Raw genomic sequence first — 24,383 nt, forward strand, 5'->3', positions numbered from 1 at the left:
TTTTTGCTTCATATACTAAAAAAGAATTCAAAAAGGGGAAATTTTCGTCATGTCACGAAGAATTCTATCTCTCGCATAGGAATAACTAGAATTAAAAAAAAGGGAATGACAAAGCATCTGGGAATAAACGATTGATTTCTATCAATAAACCTGCTAAAGCCCCAAACCATAGAGTACTTAGCACGGGTGCTACAGAGAGATATGTTTTTATATCCCGCATTGAAAATCCTCCTTCCGTATTGGAATACATATATGATCAGATACTCTTGCCCAAGATCCTTTGTATTTCTTTTGTTTAGGCGAAATTCCTAACTAAAAAAACAAAATAAATATTATATATATATAGAATGAACCGTATAGACGAGATTTTCCTATCCCTAAAAAAGATGACCCCTTCTTCCTATACATTACTAAGGAATAGTAGTCTTTCTTTTATAGGTGAAATTTGACTGGATTTTAGTTTATACCCCTTCCTTGATTATATGAGACCAAAAACAAGAAATGACAAGAAAGTTCTATATGGATAAAGAAATAGAAGAAAATTACGATGTGGAAAACAAGAAAGGAATTGTGTACAATGGCATTGTACAACAATTTGGAAAAGGGATGTAGCGCAGCTTGGTAGCGCGTTTGTTTTGGGTACAAAATGTCACAGGTTCAAATCCTGTCATCCCTACCTATTAATTCTCTCTTCGTTATGGGCAGTAGTGGGGAGATCGATTAAAGTGGGTATAACTTGAATTTGTGGATACTATACGGACGTGAGACACGTTAGGAATAGAAAAGGATTTTCTTTTTTTTTTTGTTTTGAAAGCGCTCTTAGTTCAGTTTGGTAGAACGCGGGTCTCCAAAACCCGATGTCGTAGGTTCAAATCCTACAGAGCGTGATTCCATATATCTTATGTCGAAACTAAAATAACTTAAAAAAAAACAAAGTAGAATTGCAACTCCAATTTGACCTCCTCCAGACCAGAGAGGAGGTCAATCAAAAAAGAAATATTACTCAATCAAAGATCCAACTGATCCCCACGCCTGTATTGCAAATACGCAGTCACGAATAATCCCGCTAAAGTAATAGGAATTAGGCCTAAGACGATTCCAAATAGAAAAACTTCAATCATTTCGATTTGTTCGAGGGGATAAAAAAAGAGGTACGATCTATCTCTAAATAATAGTCTAAACTACCCACGAATCTCAATGACCAAGAAAAGAATTGGTAATTAGTGTGGAAAAGAGTCTAGAATACCAAGAATCCAAAAGAAAGATTCTTCTATTCAATTCATTTCAAATAAGACGTATCTTGTTCAAGCTAATAAATAGAGCTGGGGTTATAGTTAAAGCAGCCAGTAGAAAACCGAAATAACTAGTTATAGTAAGCATGAAGGGGTTCAATTCCATTTTTTTTACTACACTACATATGTTGGTAAAGCACTTACCTAAGTTTAAGTTATGGAAAATTCATAATTCATCGGTTATTTTAGATAATACTAAAAAACAAGATAGAGTGAGATACAGAAGTGTAAAAAAAAGAGAAAATCGATTCATCAGACGGAACATGAGTCCCTAATTCCGAATCAAGAGATTTGTTGTGGAATCTGTCAGTTAAGTAAACTAATAATATTAAGAACTAGATCATCTAACCCCATTGAAAAATGAAATTGGATTTTCGGGAGAATTTTGGAATAAAAGATAAATAAAGAATTGAATTTGAAAAAAAAAAAAAAAATTCTTTCTATTTCGGATTCGGATTATTTCTTTTTTAATAGGATGGATTTCATCCTCTTTTTGGAGCAAATTTTAACTCATTGTATTCCATATGGAATAAGAGGAGAAGAAAAGCATTCCACGACCCCCGAGGGGCCCCCTCAAAAAGGGAACTATTCCTAAAATTTACTTTTTTTTATTTATTTTTATTCGTTTTTTGAACCCCAACAAAAGTGGATTCAAAGTTACTTCAATTATCCTTTTCTTTTAAGTTCTTCTTGTAAAGTTCCATGCTTGCTGTTTGGTCAAGAAAATTAGACCTAATCCAACAAACAAGACAAGGATTGATTACGAATCTTGATTCTTCAAAGAATGTATTCCGTTTCTTTCATAACGGATTATCCGCTATTCGATTTTCTATTTATTAGATATTATTTTATGCTAACCAATTAAATTCCTTTAACTAAAAAGGGATCGATTTTGCATATACTTATCTTTGTATTGCGTCAATATGAGAATATCCTTCCTAAATTCTTTATCTTATTAATCATTAACTTAGATTTTCCCAAGATCTTGGCCGCTATTCCAAATTAAATTATTCTACTATTCCGAAGACAATGAAAATAAGTAGGACCCAAAAAATTGTGGGGTTCTATTGATGCCTTGAATAACATGTAATTTTCCTATAGACAAGGAACAAAAAAGAGAAAAAAGGAATTCTGTTTCGGGACCAAGCAAAACTGGATTGCTGTGCCATAGGAAGGATAGCTATACTAATTCGGTATACTCAAAATACACCTTTGGTACAAAATTGACAATCTCACAAGGATGAAATATCAGTAATTTTCTATTTACTGGTGGATCCCATCTTTTACGGAATCAATTCCTTTTTTGAATAAAAATTTTGGGAGCTCAGCATGTCTGGAAGCACGGGAGAACGTTCTTTTGCTGATATTATTACCAGTATTCGATACTGGGTTATTCATAGCATTACTATACCTTCCCTATTCATTGCGGGTTGGTTATTTGTCAGTACGGGTTTAGCTTATGACGTGTTTGGAAGTCCTCGACCAAACGAGTATTTCACGGAAAGCCGACAAGGAATTCCATTAATAACCGACCGTTTTGATTCTTTAGAACAACTAGATGAATTTAGTAGATCCTTTTAGGAGGCCCCCAATGACCATAGATCGAACCTATCCTATTTTTACAGTGCGATGGCTGGCTGTTCACGGATTAGCTGTACCCACGGTTTTTTTCTTGGGATCAATATCAGCAATGCAGTTCATCCAACGATAAACCAAATTCCAACTATAGAACTATGACACAATCAAACCCGAATGAACAAAATGTTGAATTGAATCGTACCAGTCTATACTGGGGTTTATTACTCATTTTTGTACTTGCTGTTTTATTTTCCAATTACTTCTTCAATTGAGAGAAAGAAAGAGAGTAGTAAGAATTCTCTTATCCCATTTGGAAGGATACCATCTTTATAACTATCCATGACTGTTTTTGTCTCTAGCATGACCACTTGAGAAAATGTGGAGGAAAGTAGGGGAAATGGCCGATACTACTGGAAGAATTCCTCTTTGGCTGATAGGTACTGTAACTGGTATTCTTGTGATTGGTTTAATAGGTGTTTTCTTTTACGGTTCGTATTCTGGATTGGGTTCATCTCTATAGTAATCGGAGGATCCAGATTGTAAACATGAAAAAGTAGGAACTTAGCGGGTCCTTACTCCCCTTTATCTGATTAGAGCGGAAAGGGCCCGCGGAATTCTTATTGTTATAACGCGGTTTTGTTCCATAATCTAGAAATTGGTTACCTATTTCTATTTGTAAAAATAACAAAGAGAAAACCTTTGCTCTGATGGTTGGAATCCCTCCATTTATTCTTTTGTTTGTTAATGATGTTAGTGAGTGAAGCAATCCATCGGTCGATTTAAAGCCCCCGCCTTTCGCCCATAAAATGGATTCACTCTTATGAAGCAACAAGAAAGAGGGGAGAGGATCCAGTATTTTATTCCATGAAGGAAGTATCCTGCAAATCGTTGATTTAGTTTAGAGTAATAAACTAATAAAACCTTAATCAAAACTACTCAACTAGCCTAAAAATCAAAACCACCCTTCCATGGGAGGGTATAGATTTTTTTTTACAAAATTTCTGTAAGTTCAAAGTTGAACTTAATTCAAAAAGTAAAGCAATTCTATTTGCTCACAAGAAATGTGTCCCCCGCCATACCTTCTTTCCCTCTGTTTGTCCACTACCGCGCCCGAACCTAAGCAAAGGAAGTCCAAAAGACAGACCCGAATAAAGAATAAATAGTAATCTTTGACAAAACAAATAAGAAGAAAAATGATTCTTACTTCGATACAAGAAGAATCGACACAAGAAAAAGGCAAAAAAGCCTTTTTCTTGTGCCCAATAGAGGATTAAGAAGACCCACAATTCCTCCTAAAAGGACTTGTTCCTTTTATTGTTCTCGTCTTTGCCTTGGATCCTCTTCTTTTGCATGAGATAGAAATAAGGAATTCCAGAAATCGAGGCTTTTTTCTCACTTGATGGTAAGAAATCCCAGGATCTAGAAATTCATTTCGTACAATTGAACCTTTTCAAACTGTTTCTTTTTGAGAACCAAAAAAACTTGTGCCAAAATAACAGATGCGAAGAAAAACAAAAGGCCTTGGACGCGCAATGGATCCTGAAGCACTATTTCTGCATCCCCCTGACCAAACCCTCCTACATTAGGATTGCTTGTTAATGGTTGATCAAGCTTGATTGATTCCCCCTCTGAAACAAGAAGTTCTGGCCCGGGAGGTATAATATCAATCACTTGGCGTCCATCCGATGCATCCACTATGGATATTTCATATCCCCCCTTTTCTTTACGTAGTATTTTTTTTACTATACCTGTTGACGTAGCATTATAGACCGTATTGTTACTCTTGCTACCGTCAGGATAGATCTGTCCCCTTCCTCGGTTTCCCCCTACATATATGGGATATTTTAAGAAATGAACGTCTTTTTTTGTAGCGGGATCGGGGGAAAGAATGGGAAAGACAATTTCACTATATTTCTTACCGGGAACAGGGCCTATCACAAGAATATTTTTTTTATTGGGACGATAACTCTGAAAAGAGAGATTTCCTATCTTTTCTTTCAACTCAGGAGAAATACGGTCGGGCGGCGCTAATTCGAATCCCTCGGGCAAAATAAGAACAGCACCCACATTCAACCCTCCCTTTTTACCATTAGCAAGAACTTGTTTCAGCTGCATATCATAAGGAATTCGAAGAACTGCTTCAAATACAGTATCAGGAAGCACTGCTTGGGGAACTTCAATATCCACAGGCTTATTAGCTAAATGGCAATTGGCACATACAATTCGTCCAGTTGCTTCCCGCGGGTTTTCATAACCCTGCTGCGCAAAAATGGGATATGCGTTTGAAATAGATGTGCGAGTTATTACGTATATCATGATCGATACAGAAATCGATCGAATCATCTGTTCCTTTAACCAAGAAAAAGTTTTTCTATTTTCCATGTCCAATCGCGGATCCCGGAATTTCTACAATAAATTAGATAGGTAGCTAAGCTAATCTAGTTCCCTATACACGAGTCTGTTGTCATTCTACTGCAATAGTTGTACTAGAATGATGAATACCTTGAGCAGGTAGAAATAGAAAGAATTTTGTTAAAAAGGAAAAGGGCTTTCTTTCTATTTCTAAAGGAAGAAAAGAAATATGCTAATTTGATTAATATTAGGAAATGAAATGAGTGAGTTTATGCTTCACTAATTGAATGATAAATGACTACAAGTGAAGGAGATAGACGGTTTAAACAAAAAAAGACCCAAAATTTCAAACACGTGTCTAGAATCACAGGAAAACTACAAACAAAAATAGTGAAAATTAGCTCGTTAGGAGCCCATCCAAGATTGTTGTAGACCCAACGAATTAGTAGTTCCCAACCGCGGGTAGAGTGAAATCCAACAAAAAAATCAGTAACTAAAAGAATAAAAAAAGCTTTTATTGAATCATTTAAGTTATAGAAAAATTCCTGAACCCAAGAATTCAAAATGACAAGTTCTTCTTTACCCAGAAAAAAAGAACCACTTAGAATAGCCAAACAGATTATATTTGTTGAGAAATGCAAAATGATATGGAGATGATCCTCATTATCTATTTTGGCCAATTGTATTATTTCCTTGTGTATTCCTATAGGAAGTTTTTGTACATGTGTCTTCGGTTTCTCTTTTATCATTTCGTCCAAGAGAAAAAGTTCCTCTAATTCTATGAATCCTTCTAGAATCCTTTTCTCTTGAATATCAGTTAAGAAAGTTTCGGATTGCCTGGTATTCCACCAATTCTTAATCCAAAGTTCCAGACATTTGTTAAAAGAGAAAGAGACTCCCCAGGGCAAAAGTACGATAAATACAAGATATAAGAAAGAAGGCAATGCTTTCTTTTTTTTCATTTTTGATCTGTAAGCTGAATATATATGATATTTCTTTTCTTTGAAGCAAAAATTCTATAACAAGGTTTGAGACCTTGTGTTTGTATCTATTTCTCTTTTTGTATACTAGTGGAATTTCATTGTATTGGGTTCTTTCTTAGATCTAAATGGAGTGGAATAGAGAAATAAAAAAAGGCCTTTCGTATAAAAATGGAAGAATAGTATGCCATATATCTCACTTGGACAAAACAAATTCGAAGCAATTTTCTCTTATCCTCGTTTGTTCCTTCCTTTACTTTAGATAAATACTCGAAAATCCCCTTACAATTGCAAAAAATTGCAATTGGTACTCAAAATACTTCAATTGGTACACGCAAGAAATAGGCCAATTCGGCAGCTTTTTGTTCAATTTCTCGTGGAGTAAAAAACTTCTCATCAGTACGAGTCAAGGGAATGACCCCCTGGCCCCGGATTTCCATATAAAGGATACGACGAGGATAAAGACCCTCTTTAACCTGAATTCTAATTGATTGGATATCCCGCACAAGGAATTGAAGGAAGATGCGACGTTTTATTCCAGGGAATCCCCAACGAAAAATGCACACTATTCCCTCTTTTCTATCGAATCGGTCATAACCACTGCCTACATTCCATAAAATAGTGCACCACAAATAGGAGCTAATGAATAGGCCCGCGATTCCGTAGAAAGACATCACGACCCCCTGTGGAAAAAAAAGAATTTGTTGAGATGGAAGTACAGATATCATATTCTTACCAAGATAACTGGAAGCCCCAACCGCTAAGAATCCTAATGAACCTAGAAAAAGAATACAGGCCCAGAAAAAATTACCTCTTTTTCGAGAACCTTTTAGAAGTTCTATCCATATGTGTTCTGATCGCCAATTCATATTAGATATACTAAATCCAGTAGCGGTCAATTGAAATTGAGAGAATAAGCTAAATGATTTTTACTTTACTTTTTTTGATTCTGAAATAGCCTTCAGTAGCTAGTACTCCTGTGAAATAATTGGTTAGATACATTGACTTTCTATTCAAAAAAAATTAGTGGATCCACTTAAAAAAAAAAACTCGCTATAGTCGGCTACGCATATGCATGCATTTATGCTCGTAGCTTATATCTGCATCCATAGACGTTTTTCATTTGTGTGTAGAAAGAGCTACATACCCTATCATATTATAGTACTTACACAAAAAAATATCTGTATTATGATCCTGGAAATACATTGAGAAAATTTGGCCCCGTCGTTTCTAGACAATCTTATTTTTCTGCACATAAAGAAATAAGGAAGTCATTGCAATTGCCGGAAATACTAAGCCTACTAAAGGTACGAAAATAGAGGGTAAGTTAAAATCTGTCATAGAATATGTGTCTCAATTCAAATTTACTATTTCTATCTATTCGAAATATATCTTAAGATTCTTATGATATAATTAAGTATATCTATTATAAGGAATATTGACTATTGTATTTTTTAGTTTACAAAATAAAGATTTTTTATAGATATAGAATAAAAAAGTATTCTATAAAATAAATGAATGGAATTGATAATAAGAAAATTGCAAAAAAGGGGAACTCAAAAGGGGAACTCATTAAAATAAAATATTTTATTTTTCTTTTCCCATTCTCATCGCCTTTCTATCCTTCTAATCGAACTTGAAATTGGATTCAAAAGAAAGCTATTGTGAAAATAAAAGAAATACCTCTTTCAGAATACCCTTTAATTTAAAAAGTAGAAGTGGAATAGAATACCCAGTTGAAGGGTAATGATCATACGTCTGTAATGCATTGTATGTCCCAGAATAGGTCCCATTCTTCTACCCTTTCCGGGTAGTCGATGGCTATTCACAGCTACTACCTTAACACCAAAGAAGAGTTCGACCCAATGCTTTATTTCTGTCTTAGTGAATCCCGATTCGACATTAAAAGTATATTGATTCTTTCCCAATAAACGAAGACTCTTTTCTGTAAATACTGCGTATTTGATTCCATTATCGTACGATAATACTATATTTTGATTTATATTTGTTTATTGTATTATACCTTTCTATATTCTAGATATATAGAATAGAAGAATCTCGATTTGTCAAGTCTCATGATCGTATCAAGATCTATTTCAATTCGGCTCAGTCTTTTTTTTTTTTAGAAAAGATTGAGCCGAATTGAATTGCAATCAATTAGAGGAATAAAGAAGAATTACTGCATTTCTTAACTTATTTTTTCTCTTTCTATTTTGCTTTTTTTTTTATTTTATATGGTATCCATCGCTTTGAAACCATCAAATTTGATCTCCTTCCATATTTCACAAGCTGCGGCTAGTTCAGCACTCCATTTGCAAGCTGCTTTGATAATTTCATTACCTTCACGAGCAAGATCGCGCCCTTCGTTACGAGCTTGTACACAGGCTTCTAAAGCCACACGATTAGCTGCTGCACCAGGTGCATTTCCCCAAGGATGTCCTAAAGTTCCTCCACCAAATTGTAATACGGAATCATCTCCAAAGATTTCGGTCAGAGCTGGCATATGCCAAACATGAATACCCCCAGAAGCCACCGGTATAACACCTGGCATGGATACCCAGTCCTGAGTGAAAAAGATACCGCGAGAACGATCTTTTTCAATAAAATCATCGCGCAATAAATCAACAAAACCTAAAGTTATTTCGCGTTCCCCTTCTAACTTACCTACTACTGTACCGGAGTGGATATGATCTCCCCCCGACATACGCAATGCTTTAGCTAATACACGGAAATGCATACCATGATTTTTCTGTCTATCAATAACTGCATGCATTGCTCGGTGAATGTGAAGAAGTAGGCCGTTGTCGCGGCAATAATGAGACAAAGTAGTATTTGCGGTGAATCCTCCTGTTAAGTAGTCATGCATTACAATAGGAACCCCTAATTCCCTTGCAAATACAGCTCTCTTAATCATTTCTTCGCATGTACCTGCAGTCGCATTCAAGTAATGCCCCTTGATTTCACCAGTTTCGGCTTGTGCTTTATAAATTGCTTCGGCACAAAAGACAAAACGGTCTCTCCAGCGCATAAATGGTTGTGAGTTTACGTTTTCATCATCTTTGGTAAAATCAAGTCCACCGCGTAGACACTCATAACACGCTCTACCGTAATTTTTTGCGGATAATCCCAATTTTGGTTTAATAGTACATCCCAATAAAGGACGACCGTACTTGTTCAACTTATCCCTTTCAACTTGGATACCGTGAGGCGGACCTTGGAAAGTTTTTGAATAAGCAGGGGGAATTCGTAGATCCTCCAAACGTAGAGCGCGTAAGGCTTTGAAACCAAATACGTTACCCACAATGGAAGTAAACATGTTAGTAACAGAACCCTCTTCAAATAGGTCTAATGGATAAGCTACATAACAGATATATTGATCTGGGTCCCCAGGAACGGGCTCGATGTGATAGCATCGTCCTTTGTAACGATCAAGACTGGTAAGTCCATCAGTCCAAACAGTTGTCCATGTACCAGTAGAAGATTCCGCAGCTACTGCAGCTCCTGCTTCTTCAGGCGGAACCCCGAGCTGAGGAGTTACTCGGAATGCTGCCAAGATATCAGTATCCTTGGTTTCGTACTCCGGGGTGTAGTAAGTCAATTTATAATCCTTAACACCAGCTTTAAATCCAACACTTGCTTTAGTTTCTGTTTGTGGTGACATAAGTCCCTCCCTACAACTCATGAATTAAGAATTCTCACAACGACAGGGTCTACTCGATATGGATTAGGCGTAAATGAAACCTTTGCAAAAATCTAAAAAAAAAGATATTTAATTAATATCAACTCATTAAATAAAAAAAGGAGTATGCTTAAGTTAATGAATATGTTTCATTCATATATAATGTGTACACCCTGTGTACGTTCTATCCTATAGGAATTTTACTATAGGAATTCGATAGGAAGGAATTCGATAGGAATTGAGTTGTTGTTATGGTAAGTTAACACGGTTCGTTATTAAACCGTGGATTTGATTCACCAAATCCATCATTATTGTATACTCTTTGATAGATATAGCGCAACCCAAACCCTAATCTTTATTTTACAATTTTTAAAGTTCTTCCCCTTTGATATTTTGAATCTAAATACCTAAATACTAAGAAAATTCTCTGTTGACAGCAATCTATGCTTCACAGTAGTATATATTTTGTATATCGAAGTCCTAGATAGGAAAGTAGAGTAGGCACAGATCCTTCACAAAAGGCGAAATTTATATGAAAAAAATGGATTGAACTTTCCAACGGATTCATTCCATAAGTAAACGATTGAATGGGATTCGCTTGGGCAACGAAATCAAGTGCGAGTCCCCTTTTCTTTTTTATTGAATTAACTAATTCATTTCCTTTTGACTTTTGGATTTTTGGATATTTTTTTTGATTTGGCATTATTCAACAAGAAAAAAAATTTCGACAAATTCCTTTTTTTTTGAAAATTATGTGATAATTATGAGAACCAATCCTACTACTTCGCGTCCCGGGATTTCCACAATTGAAGAAAAAAGCGTAGGGCGTATTGATCAAATTATTGGACCCGTGCTGGATATCACTTTTCCCCCGGGCAAGTTGCCTTATATTTATAATGCTTTGATAGTCAAGAGTCGAGACACTGCCGATAAGCAAATTAATGTGACTTGTGAGGTACAACAATTATTAGGAAATAATCGAGTTAGAGCTGTGGCTATGAGTGCTACAGAGGGGTTGATGAGAGGAATGGAAGTGATTGACACGGGAACTCCTCTCAGTGTTCCAGTCGGTGGAGCTACTCTCGGACGAATTTTTAACGTTCTTGGGGAGCCTATTGACAATTTGGGTCCTGTGGATACTAGTGCAACATTTCCTATTCATAGATCTGCGCCTGCCTTTATCGAGTTAGATACGAAATTATCTATCTTTGAAACAGGTATTAAGGTGGTCGATCTTTTAGCTCCCTATCGACGTGGAGGAAAAATCGGACTGTTTGGGGGGGCAGGAGTAGGTAAAACAGTACTCATCATGGAATTAATCAATAACATTGCTAAAGCTCATGGAGGCGTATCCGTATTTGGCGGAGTAGGGGAACGGACTCGTGAAGGAAATGATCTTTATATGGAAATGAAGGAATCCGGAGTAATTAATGAAAAAAATATTGAGGAATCAAAGGTAGCTCTAGTCTATGGCCAAATGAATGAACCGCCGGGAGCTCGTATGAGAGTTGGTTTAACTGCCCTAACTATGGCAGAATATTTCCGAGATGTTAATAAGCAAGACGTGCTTTTATTCATCGATAATATCTTTCGTTTTGTTCAAGCAGGATCGGAAGTATCCGCCTTATTAGGCAGAATGCCCTCCGCAGTGGGTTATCAACCTACCCTTAGTACAGAAATGGGTTCTTTGCAAGAAAGAATTACTTCTACCAAAAAGGGATCTATAACTTCGATCCAAGCAGTTTATGTACCTGCAGACGATTTGACCGACCCTGCTCCTGCCACAACATTTGCACATTTGGACGCTACTACCGTACTTTCCAGAGGATTAGCTTCCAAGGGTATTTATCCCGCAGTGGATCCTTTAGATTCAACCTCAACTATGTTACAGCCTCGGATTGTTGGCAACGAACATTATGAAACTGCGCAAAGAGTTAAGGAAACTTTACAACGTTACAAAGAACTTCAGGACATTATCGCAATTCTTGGATTGGATGAATTATCGGAGGAGGATCGTTTAACTGTAGCAAGAGCACGAAAAATCGAGCGGTTCTTATCACAACCGTTCTTTGTGGCAGAAGTTTTTACCGGTTCTCCAGGAAAGTATGTTGGTCTTGCAGAAACAATTAGGGGATTTCAACTAATCCTTTCCGGAGAATTAGACGGCCTACCCGAACAGGCTTTTTATTTAGTGGGGAACATCGATGAAGCTAGCACGAAAGCTATAAACTTAGAAGAGGAGAGCAAATTGAAGAAATGAAATTAAATCTTTATGTACTGACTCCTAAACGAATTATTTGGGATTGTGAAGTGAAAGAAATCATTTTATCTACTAATAGTGGCCAAATTGGTGTATTACCAAACCACGCCCCCATTAACACAGCTGTAGATATGGGTCCTTTGAGAATACGCCTCCTGAACGACCAATGGTTAACGGCGGTTCTGTGGAGTGGTTTTGCAAGAATAGTTAATAATGAGATCATCATTTTAGGAAATGATGCAGAACTGGGTAGTGACATTGATCCAGAAGAAGCTCAACAGGCACTTGAAATAGCCGAAGCTAACTTGAGTAAAGCTGAAGGTACGAAAGAATTGGTTGAAGCGAAGCTAGCTCTCAGACGAGCTAGGATACGAGTCGAGGCTGTCAATTGGATTCCCCCATCCAATTGAAGACAATCCAAAGATTTCGTTGATACAAAGAAAAAGGAAAGAAGGGTAGAAAAAGTTATTAGATAGCGAAGCGAAGTAAGTCCAATGCTATCTAGTAATTTTTCTACCTACCTACCTACTATTGGATTTGAACCAATGACTCCCGCCGTATGAAAGCAATACTCTAACCACTGAGTTAAGTAGGCAATTTATCACCACAAAAGAAGCCCCATTACTTCGATCGATTATAGATTGAATCCTTTTTATAAGCAATACCGCTCCGTTATTGGTATGTTTATGTTATATAGTAAACGGATCAAAGGGATATCCTCTGGCATTAGAGAATATTCATCTTGACAAGAAATTATCTATATGTTAAGATATCTCTGACAAGGGCTATAGCTCAGTTCGGTAGAGCAACTCGTTTACACGTGCGCCAATGCTTTTCAAGGGAACTTTTTATGCAATGAACATAATTGACCTTGTTGCAAAATCAATGTCTTACTTCATGGATTCGAAAGAATAGAAGAACAGTAGCCTGACAATGACAAACAGCTGGTTCAGTCCGATTCAGGTGCCAATTAAGGTGCTTACTCAAATAGAACTCCTATTGATTTGCTAGTTGATAAGGTAAATATCCAGCCCACTCAATGCTAGGCGTAATGAGGATAAGGGCCTCCAAAAAACTTCTTTTCGTTCTATGAACTTTAAGGTGTATGAAGTCTCATAGTAAACTCTTGCAGCGGAACGATAGAGACTCCATTTCACTTAGGTTGATTTAATTTAGGCCGGAGGCAGACCTAAGTCAAGGTAATCCTCCTTTGAAACACTTTGGTATTGTTCCTAGATAGATCATAAGACAAATAATCAATCAGAGCACAGGGAGCCATCTTATTATCTTTCCCTAAAGAAAAACTATGGCGAATTAACTGATCTTTACATTAGTTGATGAAAGAGCCCAATGCAGAAAAATGCATGTTGGGTCTTTGAAACAGTTCGAATCATTTCGATAATAATCTGTTTGATCTGTTTTACCGAGAAGGTCTACGGTTCGAATCCGTATAGCCCTAATATATACGTCTTTTTTCCATTTTAGGATGGATATCTTATGTTTCCTTTAGTATAGTTTTCTTTTCCTTATTTAGTACTTGTTTATAGACTCGACGGTCGATTGCGCCATAGAATAGAGATAAAAGCATTACCATAGGCTCATTCATCGAAACGCAAATCAGAGAGACAGGAAAAGAAAAAAGAATTTTGATCAAATCAATAGAAGGAAGGATCCCTTACCTGATTTGAATTTCATCCTCCTTTAAATAGGATATGCTCTAAGTCTTCCCATACTTTCCTATAATGACTGCAACGATTTTCTCCATTTTGCGAATTCCTATTTTATTTGAAGTATATTACTATCATATACATTATCTAAATCGATCCACTTTAAATAAAATAGAAAAAATCGAAAGAAAAAAAAAAAGAAAGAGTAAATAATAAAACAGGATATTCTGTTTCATAATTCTGAAATAGAGTTCTTTTTTTTAGTATTACTCCTCATTAGGATGTATATATTAATCATCCTATTTTAATATATATTAATCATCCTATTTTAATTAGGTTCTAATCCAATTAGTAGTAAGTATTTTCTTTTTTATTTAATAGTCTCTGACTATCATTAAATAAAGGGTAGAGCAATTCTTTTTTCTAGAGATTCTAGAGAAAGTGAGACAAAGTGAAGCGAAAGAGTTTTCTTTGTATAAGAATTAGGTCTATATCATATCTAAATAGAAGGGAAATCAAAAAGAAGGGAAGTGGGGATTACATTGGATGAATCCTTAAGGAAGACATATCACAAAAGAAATAAAGGCTAAAGTAAGCGCTCCTTGCCTTTGGTTTGAGCAAAACAGATTCTTGTTTCACCGAGGAAAAGAGAGAAGTTCTGGATAAATTGACAATGTCAACTTGAATTGACTAATTCAGTTCCGCCTATTCCACATTAATGGGAGTACATTTATGTTTCTGCTTCACGAATATGATATTTTTTGGACATTTCTAATAATAGCAAGCCTTATTCCTATTTTGGTATTTTGGATTTCAGGACTTTTAGCCCCGGTTAGTGAAGGACCAGAGAAGCTTTCTAGTTATGAATCGGGTATAGAACCCATGGGGGGGGCTTGGTTACAATTCCGAATACGCTATTACATGTTTGCGCTAGTTTTTGTTGTTTTTGATGTGGAAACAGTCTTTCTCTACCCTTGGGCAATGAGTTTCGACGTATTGGGTGTATCCGTTTTTATCGAAGCTTTCATTTTTGTGCTTATCCTAGTTGTTGGTTTAGTTTATGCATGGCGAAAAGGAGCCTTGGAATGGTCTTAACTGAATATTCAGAAAAAAAAAAAAAAGAAGGAAAAGATTCCATTGAGACAATTATGAGTTTGATTGAGTTTCCGTTACTCGACCAAACAAGTTCCAATTCCGTTATTTCAACTACACCAAACGATCTTTCAAATTGGTCAAGACTCTCAAGTTTATGGCCCCTTCTATATGGTACCAGTTGTTGTTTCATTGAATTTGCTTCATTAATAGGCTCACGATTCGACTTTGATCGTTATGGATTGGTACCAAGATCAAGTCCTAGACAAGCGGACCTAATTTTAACAGCTGGTACGGTAACAATGAAAATGGCTCCATCTTTAGTGCGATTATATGAGCAAATGCCTGAACCGAAATACGTCATTGCTATGGGAGCCTGTACTATTACAGGGGGCATGTTCAGTACAGATTCCTATAGTACTGTTCGAGGAGTTGATAAGTTAATTCCTGTGGACGTCTACCTGCCGGGTTGCCCGCCTAAACCAGAGGCTGTTATAGATGCCCTAACAAAACTTCGTAAGAAGATAGCGCGAGAAATAATTGAGGATCGAACTCTATGTCAAAGTCAAAAGAAAAATAGATCTTTTACTACCCGTCACAAACTTTATGTTCGGCGCAGTACTCACACTGGAACTTACGAACAAGAATTGCTCTATCAATCACCATCTACTTTAGATATATCTTCTGAAACTTTTTTCAAATCCAAAAGTTCAGTATCTTCCTACAAATTAGTGAATTAGGAGGGGTTCTTTTGTGCAGAAAAAGAAAGAAAAGAGCAGTACAATCTTTCAAACTTGCATTTGAAATGTGAAATATTTATACAAAGGGGGAGAGATCAAGACAATGCAGCAGGGTTGGTTATCTAATTGGCTAGTTAAACATGACGTGGTTCATAGGTCTTTGGGCTTCGATCATCGAGGAGTAGAGACTTTACAAATAAAAGCGGGGGATTGGGATTCCATTGCTGTCATTTTATATGTATATGGTTACAATTATTTACGTTCCCAATGTGCTTATGACGTAGCACCCGGTGGATCTTTAGCTAGCGTGTATCATCTTACGAGAATACAGTATGGTATAGATAACCCAGAAGAGGTATGCATAAAAGTCTTTGCCCAAAAGGATAATCCTAGAATCCCGTCTGTTTTCTGGGTTTGGAGAAGTGCCGATTTTCAAGAACGCGAATCTTATGATATGGTGGGAATTTCTTATGATAATCATCCACGTCTTAAACGTATCTTAATGCCTGAAAGTTGGATAGGCTGGCCCTTACGTAAGGACTATATAACCCCCAATTTCTATGAAATACAAGATGCTCATTGAGTGATAATAAATTCATGTTCACTTATACAACACAATTCCAGATTTTATTCAAGTCAAGGAATATTTTGACGTTCTGTTCCTAGACGAAACGAAATACTTAGAATATAATATTCTAATTAATTCCTATTATACAAAAAGGTCCAGATAGACTGAACAAAAAGGGCTTCATTTCTATTTTCCAATTTGGAAAATCACATATTTGTTTCCTTCGTATGAACAGAAAAATACAATGACTCAAAGAAGTTCCTACCACGAACTTTGTACCGCGCATATTACTTAGAACAACTGGGAAAGTAGGATAAGCAAGAATAAAAAAAAATATATTCTTCGGAATAGCGGTATACAAAATTAATAAGAAATGCAAAATGAAGAAAAGGGCACCTAATCTCACCTCTTTCTATACCATAAAGAACCAGAGATTTAAACCCTTTTTTTAAAAGAAAAAGAAGTGTTTAGAGATTTATCTACTTACTCTAGAGATTTATCTACTTACTCTAGACTAAAGACTAAGTAGATTTTTAATAAATATTTACCCCAATCCATCTCAAAATATTTGTATCAATATCTATTCAGTAGATCCTTTTTTTCTGTGCCAGGAACCAGATTTGAACTGGTGACACGAGGATTTTCAGTCCTCTGCTCTACCAACTGAGCTATCCTGACCCTTTCTTGTGCATCATCTTAGTAAAGTATTTGCATCTATGTCAATTAAAGGGACTAAAAAATCAATAAAGTATTCCATTCAAAATTAGGAAATGGGGAGGGGTAGTCCTATGCATTGTGGATGGCTTACTTAATAATACTTAAAAAAAACGAATTAATAATCGAGATTCCTTGCCGATACTCTACTCTAATAAATAAAAAAGAAATAAAAAAGAAATCATCTATTTAATGAATAGCATAAGATTCATTGAGTTCTTGTCGCACTCCTTTGTGAAAGAGTAGAATGAGAAAGCTAGTGAATCTTAAACCCATTGATAAAAGAAAAAAAGGATAACAACTATGGTTAGGGAATAAAAGAGGGTTTGGGGATAGAGGGACTTGAACCCTCACGACTTATAAAGTCGACGGATTTTCCTTTTACTAGAAATTTCATTGTTGTCAGTATTGACATGTAGAATGGGACTCTCTCTTTATCCTCGTCCGATTAATCCACTTTTAAAAATTAAAAGATCTCGAAAACAATGAATTGAAGGATTTGATTACTCAATATTTGATTGGAATAGATTCACAATAATTCTAAAAAAAAATTATGAATTTTCTATTTCATAATCATTCCTAATTTCATTCTAAAAATAAAATAAAGAACCTATATTATAATATGGGTTCTGTGATTAATCGTTATTACTTCGATTCGTTAGAACAGCTTCCATTGAGTCTCTGCACCTATCCTTTTCCTTTGGGTTCTAGTTTGAGAACCACTTGTTTTTCAAAAAAGGGATTTGGCTCAGGATTGCCCATTTTTCATTCCAGGGTTTCTCTGAATTTGGAAGTTACCACTTAGCAGGTTTCCATACCAAGGCTCAATACAATCAAGTCCGTAGCGTCTACCGATTTCGCCATATCCCCATTTTACTTTTCTTTGAAACCAGGATTCCTTGTATAATTTAATCCATCTCTTAGTTTTTTTTGAATCATTGAATTCATTATTCGACGTAGTCTAGCAACTCATCTCTATTTGAGACACCCCGCTCGCTTATTGCAATTCAGAATTGCATTGATTTTATCGTTGATATATTTGCAATTCAATCGGAATGAATATATCCAAAAGTTTTTCTCTCTCCCGCCTCCCTCCTTCCTTTTTTAGAGTATTCCAAATCATACTATAACGCTTGATATTCATTCTTTTTTTCTAAACTGAATTAGAAATTTCATTTGCTATGATTCTATCTTCTCCTTAGTGAACTATTTATCCTTAAATTATTAACAAATAAAAAAACAAAATATCTCAAAAATGTATATAATGATCAAATGAAAATGCCAATCTCTTGGCATTTTCTCTTTATTATATTATTCATATATATTCTTCTTTTTCTTCTTTTCTATGTATTAGATTATTCCTCCGAGCCATATCAAATTGAAAATATCTGAAATCAAATTCAATATAGAATTTGGAATAGATTCTATTAAAAAAATCCATTTGCGAATTAGAGAAATAAAAAGAAAGTTCAATAAATTCTATAATCCTATTTAAGAATATCATTTAGTTAAGCATATCAAGCTAACTTTATCTTTATGAAATTCTAGTATTTTTTTTTTTCTATCTAAGTGGAACTTCCAATTTAGAACTAGTTAATAACTAAGATTAATAATTAAGATCTGACATTTTACAGATTCCCTATATATATTTTTATTTGTTACACTATTTCTGTTATGTAAGCCCACTTAGCTCAGAGGTTAGAGCATCGCATTTGTAATGCGAGGGTCATCGGTTCAAATCCGATAGTCGGCTTTTTTTTCTATCGATGTTCTATGAACAAGAATTTCTCTTTTTCTCCGAATAAAATGGGGAATCCAGGGTCTATTATGTCGTTTTACCTTACAATTTTGCTAGATACAAAGCATAAAAATAAATAATATATATACAAAAAATCCAGATGTTGATGAAATTCCATTTTTTGTGTTACTCCATTTTTTGTGTTACTTTAGTAGATTTTACTCTGTTTATCCTTTAGTTTAATTCTGTTTGAATTTCGCTGTATTCTGTAATGTAAATAGAACGAAATTTATTGTGTAAAATGAAATTTCAATAAAATAAAAAAGGAGTCTTCATGTCCCGTTATCGAGGGCCTCGTTTAAAAAAAATACGCCGTCTGGGAGCTTTACCAGGACTCACTAGAAAAACGCCTAAATCCGGAAGTAATCAGAAAAAGAAATTCCATTCTGGGAAAAAAGAGCAATATCGTATTCGTCTTCAAGAAAAACAGAAATTGCGTTTTCATTATGGTCTGACAGAACGACAATTACTTAGATATGTACATATCGCTGGAAAAGCAAAAAGATCCACAGGTCAGGTTTTACTACAATTACTTGAAATGCGTTTGGATAATATCCTTTTTCGATTGGGTATGGCTTCAACCATTCCTGGGGCCCGACAATTAGTTAACCATAGACATATTTTAGTTAATGGTCGTATAGTTGATATACCAAGCTTTCGTTGCAAACCCCGAGATATTATTACTACGAAGGATAACCAACGATCAAAACGTTTGGTTCAAAATTATATTGCTTCATCCGATCCGGGCAAATTACCAAAGCATTTGACGGTTGACACATTGCAATATAAAGGACTAGTAAAAAAAATTCTAGATAGGAAGTGGGTCGGTCTCAAAATAAATGAGTTGTTAGTTGTAGAATATTATTCTCGCCAGACTTGAACTTAACGAAAAAAGGAAAGGTTCATAGAATTTTTTTCCCCTTCCCCTTTCCCCGAACTAAATCGACCTAAGGCTCTTAATTCGTATTTTCCCGTTCACCTAGCAGAAATAGATTAACCCTAGGATACTTTTTTCTTTTTTGTTATTTCCTCGATGTGTATTTTACATACCACAGTAATTTGCTATAGAGAATTTCTATTAATTAAAGGTATTATTGTTGGAATAAATTGTTATTTAATTTGATACATTGTGATCGCTAACATTGATGAATTAAGAGAAACGGAAAGAGAGGGATTCGAACCCTCGGTAAACAAAAGTCTACATAGCAGTTCCAATGCTACGCCTTGAACCGCTCGGCCATCTCTCCTACATAATCTTATTATGGAAAATAAACTGAGTGAATAGCGAGTTTTCGTATTCCTGCAGTACAGGTACAGCCACAACGGCTCGGGAATTCCATGGCTCTATTGGATTGGATGGAAAAATTCCTTTTCATCTAAGTGGAAGGATCCTGTATTTTTTTACTAGGAATTCTGCTCCCTCGAAAAGTTTTTCTTTGGGGAAAACCAAAATAAAAAGAGAATGGAAGAATTCTTCTTATTCCATAAGAAAATAAAGGAACCCTAGAATTCCATTTGCATAAGGTACATTACGCCATACAATCTAAATATAAAAGGGGTATGGGGCAATTAATGACTTTGAAAACGCGAAATAGCTGATGAGGGAAGTTGTTGTTGAGAAATAGGAAAGTGGAATGAAATCCAGTCTTAGTCAAATATTTCATATCTCTTCTCTTCTTGTCCAAACAGAAGGAAAAGGAGACAATTTGAGCTGAGCGGAAAATCCATATCTCTCTTATCCATTTAGAGCATATGGATCGATTTATAAGAATCGAATGTTTTGTTTTTATGTTATTTTGTGATAGAATGAAAAGAATTCTATATAGAATGGGTTGGGAATTATGCCTAGATCCCGTATAAATGGAAATTTCATTGATAAGACCTCCTCGATTGTAGCCAATATTTTATTGCAAATAATTCCGACAACCTCCGGGGAAAAAAGGGCATTTACTTATTATAGAGATGGTGCGATTTGACTCTTTTTTTTTTTAGCCCTACCTATATCTCATTCTTACGAGAAAGAGAGAGGGTTCGCATAGAGAGAACAAAATTAGTAAAGGAAACCCGCGCTTGGGGAAGGTGAGGTGAACTAACAATTCCTTCTGTCGTGTATCCTCGATTGATGTGGCCTCAGATGCTTCAATTGTAGATTTGAGTATTGAGCGAAAGGTTACACCTACAGGATAGGTTCTGTATTACAGGGCAATCCGACTCTACTAGTACCAATAGGCAGCATAGGGGAGAAAAGCACTACACCACGAAATAGGAATCAACAAGAGAAAAACTTTGTTAGAAATTAGCCCTTTCCTGATTGGTATCAGGGTTGGGAAGAATGGTTGGGATAACAAACAACCATCAGGTTTGTACTTTGGATACCCTTATAACCATCAAAGGTCGTTGAAGTGGCTAATTCCTCTAAATAGGAGGCGTTGAGAACAAAGAAATTCTTGGAGCTATCGTTTTCCTCTAGCATTAATATAATTCATTGGTGTTAAGAAAAACCTCTTGGGGGAAGGTTGGCTAGAGATTTCTTGGAAAAATACCAGCCCCCTTCGGTCCATAATGAGATGGGACTAATTCGATTTTTATTCTATAGATTTTTCGCTTAGTACTATGTATAGAAGGGAGAAGCCGTATGAGATGAAAACCTCATGTACGGTTTTGGAACGGAGATTTTTTGAATAGAATGAACGACCGTAACGGATGTTGGCTCAATCCGAAGGAAATTATGCGGAAGCTTTGCAGAATTATTATGAAGCTACGCGACTAGAAATTGATCCCTATGATCGAAGTTATATACTATATAACATAGGCCTTATACACACAAGCAATGGAGAGCATACAAAGGCTTTGGAATATTATTTCCGGGCGCTAGAACGAAACCCCTTCTTACCGCAAGCTTTTAATAATATGGCCGTGATCTGTCATTACGTGCGACTATCTCCACTATAGAAAGAAGAAAAAAAAGAAAGGAGGAAATTTTCTAGTGAATACTAGAAAAGAGGGCTTTCTACATAGGGATCGTCAAAACAACGATTTTACCCTATCAGCTGTAGGAAGGAAGGACACTTCACGAGAATCAAAATAGGAAGAAAGTAGAGCCTATACTACTATTCTATGGATAAAGCTGAAATTGATAGAGAAAACACCGTAAAGATCAATTAGTGAGCGACTGGGTCGATACAACTAAAAAAAACTGCTTCATTATACCACGATATGGGACAAAATTTAGGAATCCGCTTATGTAATAAAGCCGATCCACTAAGGGATTAAGCAGCGGTGTAGTATCAGATCCCAAAGATAGTAAGTTCTTTTTTCTTTCTTATGGAAAAAGGTCTTTTTCCAGGATTCTATAGAAATTTCATATATGAAAGAAACGAAACCGAGATAGTTACCTTTCAGAAAATTCGAACGAAGGATATAGGTCTATCTATGCTTCATTCTTCTGAAGGTGGGAGAAAAGATCAAACTGATTATTGATCAAAATTAGGGTTTGAAACTTAGGTAATTAACTTCTTCTGCTTAACCCAAGAAGAAATTGGATTGATTTTTGAGAAATCGAATTCAGTTAAGATAGGGGAAATTAAGATAGCAATTTCTGAGCCGTATGAGGTAGGAAACTCTCAAGTACGGTTCTAGGGAAAGGAACTGCCTATTCCAACCGAGGAGAACAGGCCATTCTACAGGGCGATTCGGAAATTGCGGAAGCTTGGTTTGATCAAGCTGCTGAGTATTGGAAACAAGCTATAGCGCTTACTCCAGGAAATTATATTGAAGCACAGAACTGGTTAAAGATTACGAAGCGCTTTGAATTTGAATAAGACCACTCTCCATTTTCATAAAAAGGGTGGTTTGGTTGAAAATCAAATCAAGAATTTCATTATATCCCTTTCTTCTACCTTCAATTTTATATCATATTTCATAAGGATAAACAATAGGGATAGGCTCTGGAACAGAAGTAATAAAGTACATAAAAATCGGCAATCTAAATATTCCTACCTAATATATCAGGACGGTCTTATTAATAATTCTAATGAGTTATCTTGGAATTTTGAATCGAATCAAAAAATCTATATTATGCTCACTCAAGGAAAGTAGATGTAGATAGGGGCTTATACCCTCAGAAAAAAAATACACCAGCTTCTTAAATTAAAACGTAAAAAAAGATTTTTTTGTTATGTCGGGAAATAATTTTCCAGAATAACCAATGTCCGTTAGGCACCTAATCCTTATGTCATAATAGATCCGAACACTTGCCTCGGATTGACTTCAATATATAATTGCTCCAGTGAATAACTAAAAAAAAAAAATAGAAGGACGGTAGATAGTAAAGAAAAGGACTAATCATAATATCTATCTTTAAAAGATTCAATAAAAAGACAGTTGGCGGGTCTCTTTGTATGTCTTGTCCGGAAAGAGGAGGACTTAATGATTATTCGTTCGTCGGAACCAGAAGTTAAAATTGCTGTGGATAGGGATCCTATAAAAACATCTTTTGAGGAATGGGCCAGACCCGGGCATTTCTCAAGAACAATAGCTAAGGGCCCCGATACTACCACTTGGATCTGGAACCTACATGCTGATGCTCACGATTTCGATAGTCATACCGGTGATTTGGAGGAGATCTCCCGAAAAGTCTTTAGTGCTCATTTCGGCCAACTCTCCATTATCTTTCTTTGGTTGAGTGGCATGTACTTCCACGGTGCCCGTTTTTCCAATTATGAAGCATGGCTAAGCGATCCTACTCACATTGGACCCAGTGCTCAGGTAGTTTGGCCAATAGTAGGACAAGAAATTTTGAATGGTGATGTAGGCGGGGGTTTCCGAGGAATCCAAATAACCTCTGGTTTTTTTCAGATTTGGCGAGCATCCGGAATAACTAGTGAATTACAACTCTATTGTACCGCAATTGGTGCATTGATTTTTGCATCGTTAATGCTTTTTGCCGGTTGGTTCCATTATCACAAAGCCGCTCCCAAATTGGCCTGGTTCCAAGATGTAGAATCCATGTTGAATCACCACTTAGCGGGATTATTAGGACTTGGGTCTCTTTCTTGGGCGGGACACCAAATCCATGTATCTTTACCGATTAACCAATTTCTCGACGCTGGGGTTGATCCTAAAGAGATACCACTTCCTCATGAATTTATCTTGAATCGCGACCTTTTGGCTCAACTTTATCCTAGTTTTGCCGAAGGAGCAACCCCTTTTTTCACCTTGAATTGGTCCAAATATGCGGAATTTCTTAGTTTTCGCGGAGGACTAGATCCAATAACCGGTGGTCTATGGTTGAGCGATATTGCACACCATCATTTAGCTATTGCTATTCTTTTCCTGATCGCTGGTCATATGTATAGGACCAATTGGGGTATTGGTCATGGACTTAAAGATATTTTGGAGGCTCATAAGGGCCCATTTACAGGACAAGGCCATAAAGGTCTCTATGAAATCCTAACAACGTCATGGCATGCTCAATTATCTCTTAACCTAGCTATGCTAGGCTCTACAACTATTGTTGTAGCTCATCATATGTACTCTATGCCCCCCTATCCATACCTAGCTACTGACTACGGTACACAACTTTCCTTGTTCACACACCACATGTGGATTGGCGGATTTCTAATAGTTGGTGCTGCTGCACATGCAGCCATTTTTATGGTAAG

The 24,383-nt window shown here is 36.1% G+C and overlaps 5 protein-coding genes, 5 non-coding genes and 1 pseudogene across 11 annotated transcripts in view; 5 read left to right on the forward strand and 6 right to left on the reverse strand.

Moving 5' to 3' along the window:
- LOC118474841 (ribulose bisphosphate carboxylase large chain) lies at positions 1–14,271 on the reverse strand. The gene has a single exon (XM_035963780.1). The coding sequence runs from the start codon at positions 9,882–9,884 to the stop codon at positions 8,433–8,435; it is 1,452 nt and encodes a 483-aa protein (XP_035819673.1). The 5' UTR covers positions 9,885–14,271; the 3' UTR covers positions 1–8,432.
- On the forward strand, positions 603–676 carry TRNAP-UGG (transfer RNA proline (anticodon UGG)). Its single transcript has one exon. It is a non-coding gene; the product is annotated as a tRNA-Pro (tRNA).
- LOC103627782 (cytochrome f) lies at positions 794–5,284 on the reverse strand. Its single transcript, XM_035963782.1, has 3 exons — positions 4,075–5,284; positions 3,950–3,986; positions 794–3,748 (listed from the first exon to the last, which is right to left on the reverse strand). The coding sequence occupies exon 1, from the start codon at positions 5,250–5,252 to the stop codon at positions 4,290–4,292; it is 963 nt and encodes a 320-aa protein (XP_035819675.1). The 5' UTR covers positions 5,253–5,284; the 3' UTR covers positions 794–3,748; positions 3,950–3,986; positions 4,075–4,289.
- On the forward strand, positions 814–887 carry TRNAW-CCA (transfer RNA tryptophan (anticodon CCA)). The gene has a single exon. It is a non-coding gene; the product is annotated as a tRNA-Trp (tRNA).
- The window catches only part of LOC118474844 (ATP synthase subunit a, chloroplastic), a 25,542-nt gene continuing 9,589 nt past the window's right edge, over positions 8,431–24,383 (reverse strand). The window contains exon 1 of the mRNA XM_035963783.1: positions 8,431–24,383. This exon is cut by the window's right edge and continues 9,589 nt beyond it. The gene's annotated coding sequence lies outside the window, so the exon portion shown is untranslated.
- Positions 10,067–24,383, reverse strand: part of LOC118474838 (DNA-directed RNA polymerase subunit beta''-like) — a 29,708-nt pseudogene continuing 15,391 nt past the window's right edge. Inside the window, exon 1 of the transcript XR_004854426.1 lies at positions 10,067–24,383. This exon is cut by the window's right edge and continues 15,391 nt beyond it. The product of XR_004854426.1 is annotated as a DNA-directed RNA polymerase subunit beta''-like (transcript).
- LOC118474840 (ATP synthase subunit beta, chloroplastic) overlaps positions 10,614–24,383 on the forward strand; it is a 22,528-nt gene continuing 8,758 nt past the window's right edge. The window contains exon 1 of the mRNA XM_035963779.1: positions 10,614–24,383. This exon is cut by the window's right edge and continues 8,758 nt beyond it. Within this exon, the coding sequence (XP_035819672.1) occupies positions 10,645–12,141 (1,497 nt within the window). The 5' untranslated portion in view covers positions 10,614–10,644 and the 3' untranslated portion in view covers positions 12,142–24,383.
- TRNAF-GAA (transfer RNA phenylalanine (anticodon GAA)) lies at positions 16,814–16,886 on the reverse strand. Its single transcript has one exon. It is a non-coding gene; the product is annotated as a tRNA-Phe (tRNA).
- TRNAT-UGU (transfer RNA threonine (anticodon UGU)) lies at positions 18,603–18,675 on the forward strand. Its single transcript has one exon. It is a non-coding gene; the product is annotated as a tRNA-Thr (tRNA).
- TRNAS-GGA (transfer RNA serine (anticodon GGA)) lies at positions 19,881–19,967 on the reverse strand. Its single transcript has one exon. It is a non-coding gene; the product is annotated as a tRNA-Ser (tRNA).
- The window catches only part of LOC118474847 (photosystem I assembly protein Ycf3), a 39,802-nt gene continuing 35,959 nt past the window's right edge, over positions 20,541–24,383 (forward strand). The window contains exons 1-3 of the mRNA XM_035963785.1: positions 20,541–20,685; positions 21,422–21,651; positions 22,383–24,383. The exon at positions 22,383–24,383 is cut by the window's right edge and continues 35,959 nt beyond it. Coding sequence (XP_035819678.1) covers positions 20,562–20,685; positions 21,422–21,651; positions 22,383–22,541 — 513 coding nt within the window. The 5' untranslated portion in view covers positions 20,541–20,561 and the 3' untranslated portion in view covers positions 22,542–24,383. The remainder of the gene's footprint in view (positions 20,686–21,421; positions 21,652–22,382) is intronic.

This window comes from Zea mays, unplaced genomic scaffold (assembly GCF_902167145.1).
Source record: "Zea mays cultivar B73 unplaced genomic scaffold, Zm-B73-REFERENCE-NAM-5.0 scaffold_34, whole genome shotgun sequence".
Classification (NCBI taxonomy): domain Eukaryota; kingdom Viridiplantae; phylum Streptophyta; class Magnoliopsida; order Poales; family Poaceae; genus Zea; species Zea mays.

Excerpts from the sequence above, each read along its gene's own strand:
- LOC103627782 (XM_035963782.1), bottom strand. The coding sequence starts at position 5,252 with ATGGAAAATAGAAAAACTTTTTCTTGGTTAAAGGAACAGATGATTCGA.
- LOC118474841 (XM_035963780.1), bottom strand. The coding sequence starts at position 9,884 with ATGAGTTGTAGGGAGGGACTTATGTCACCACAAACAGAAACTAAAGCA.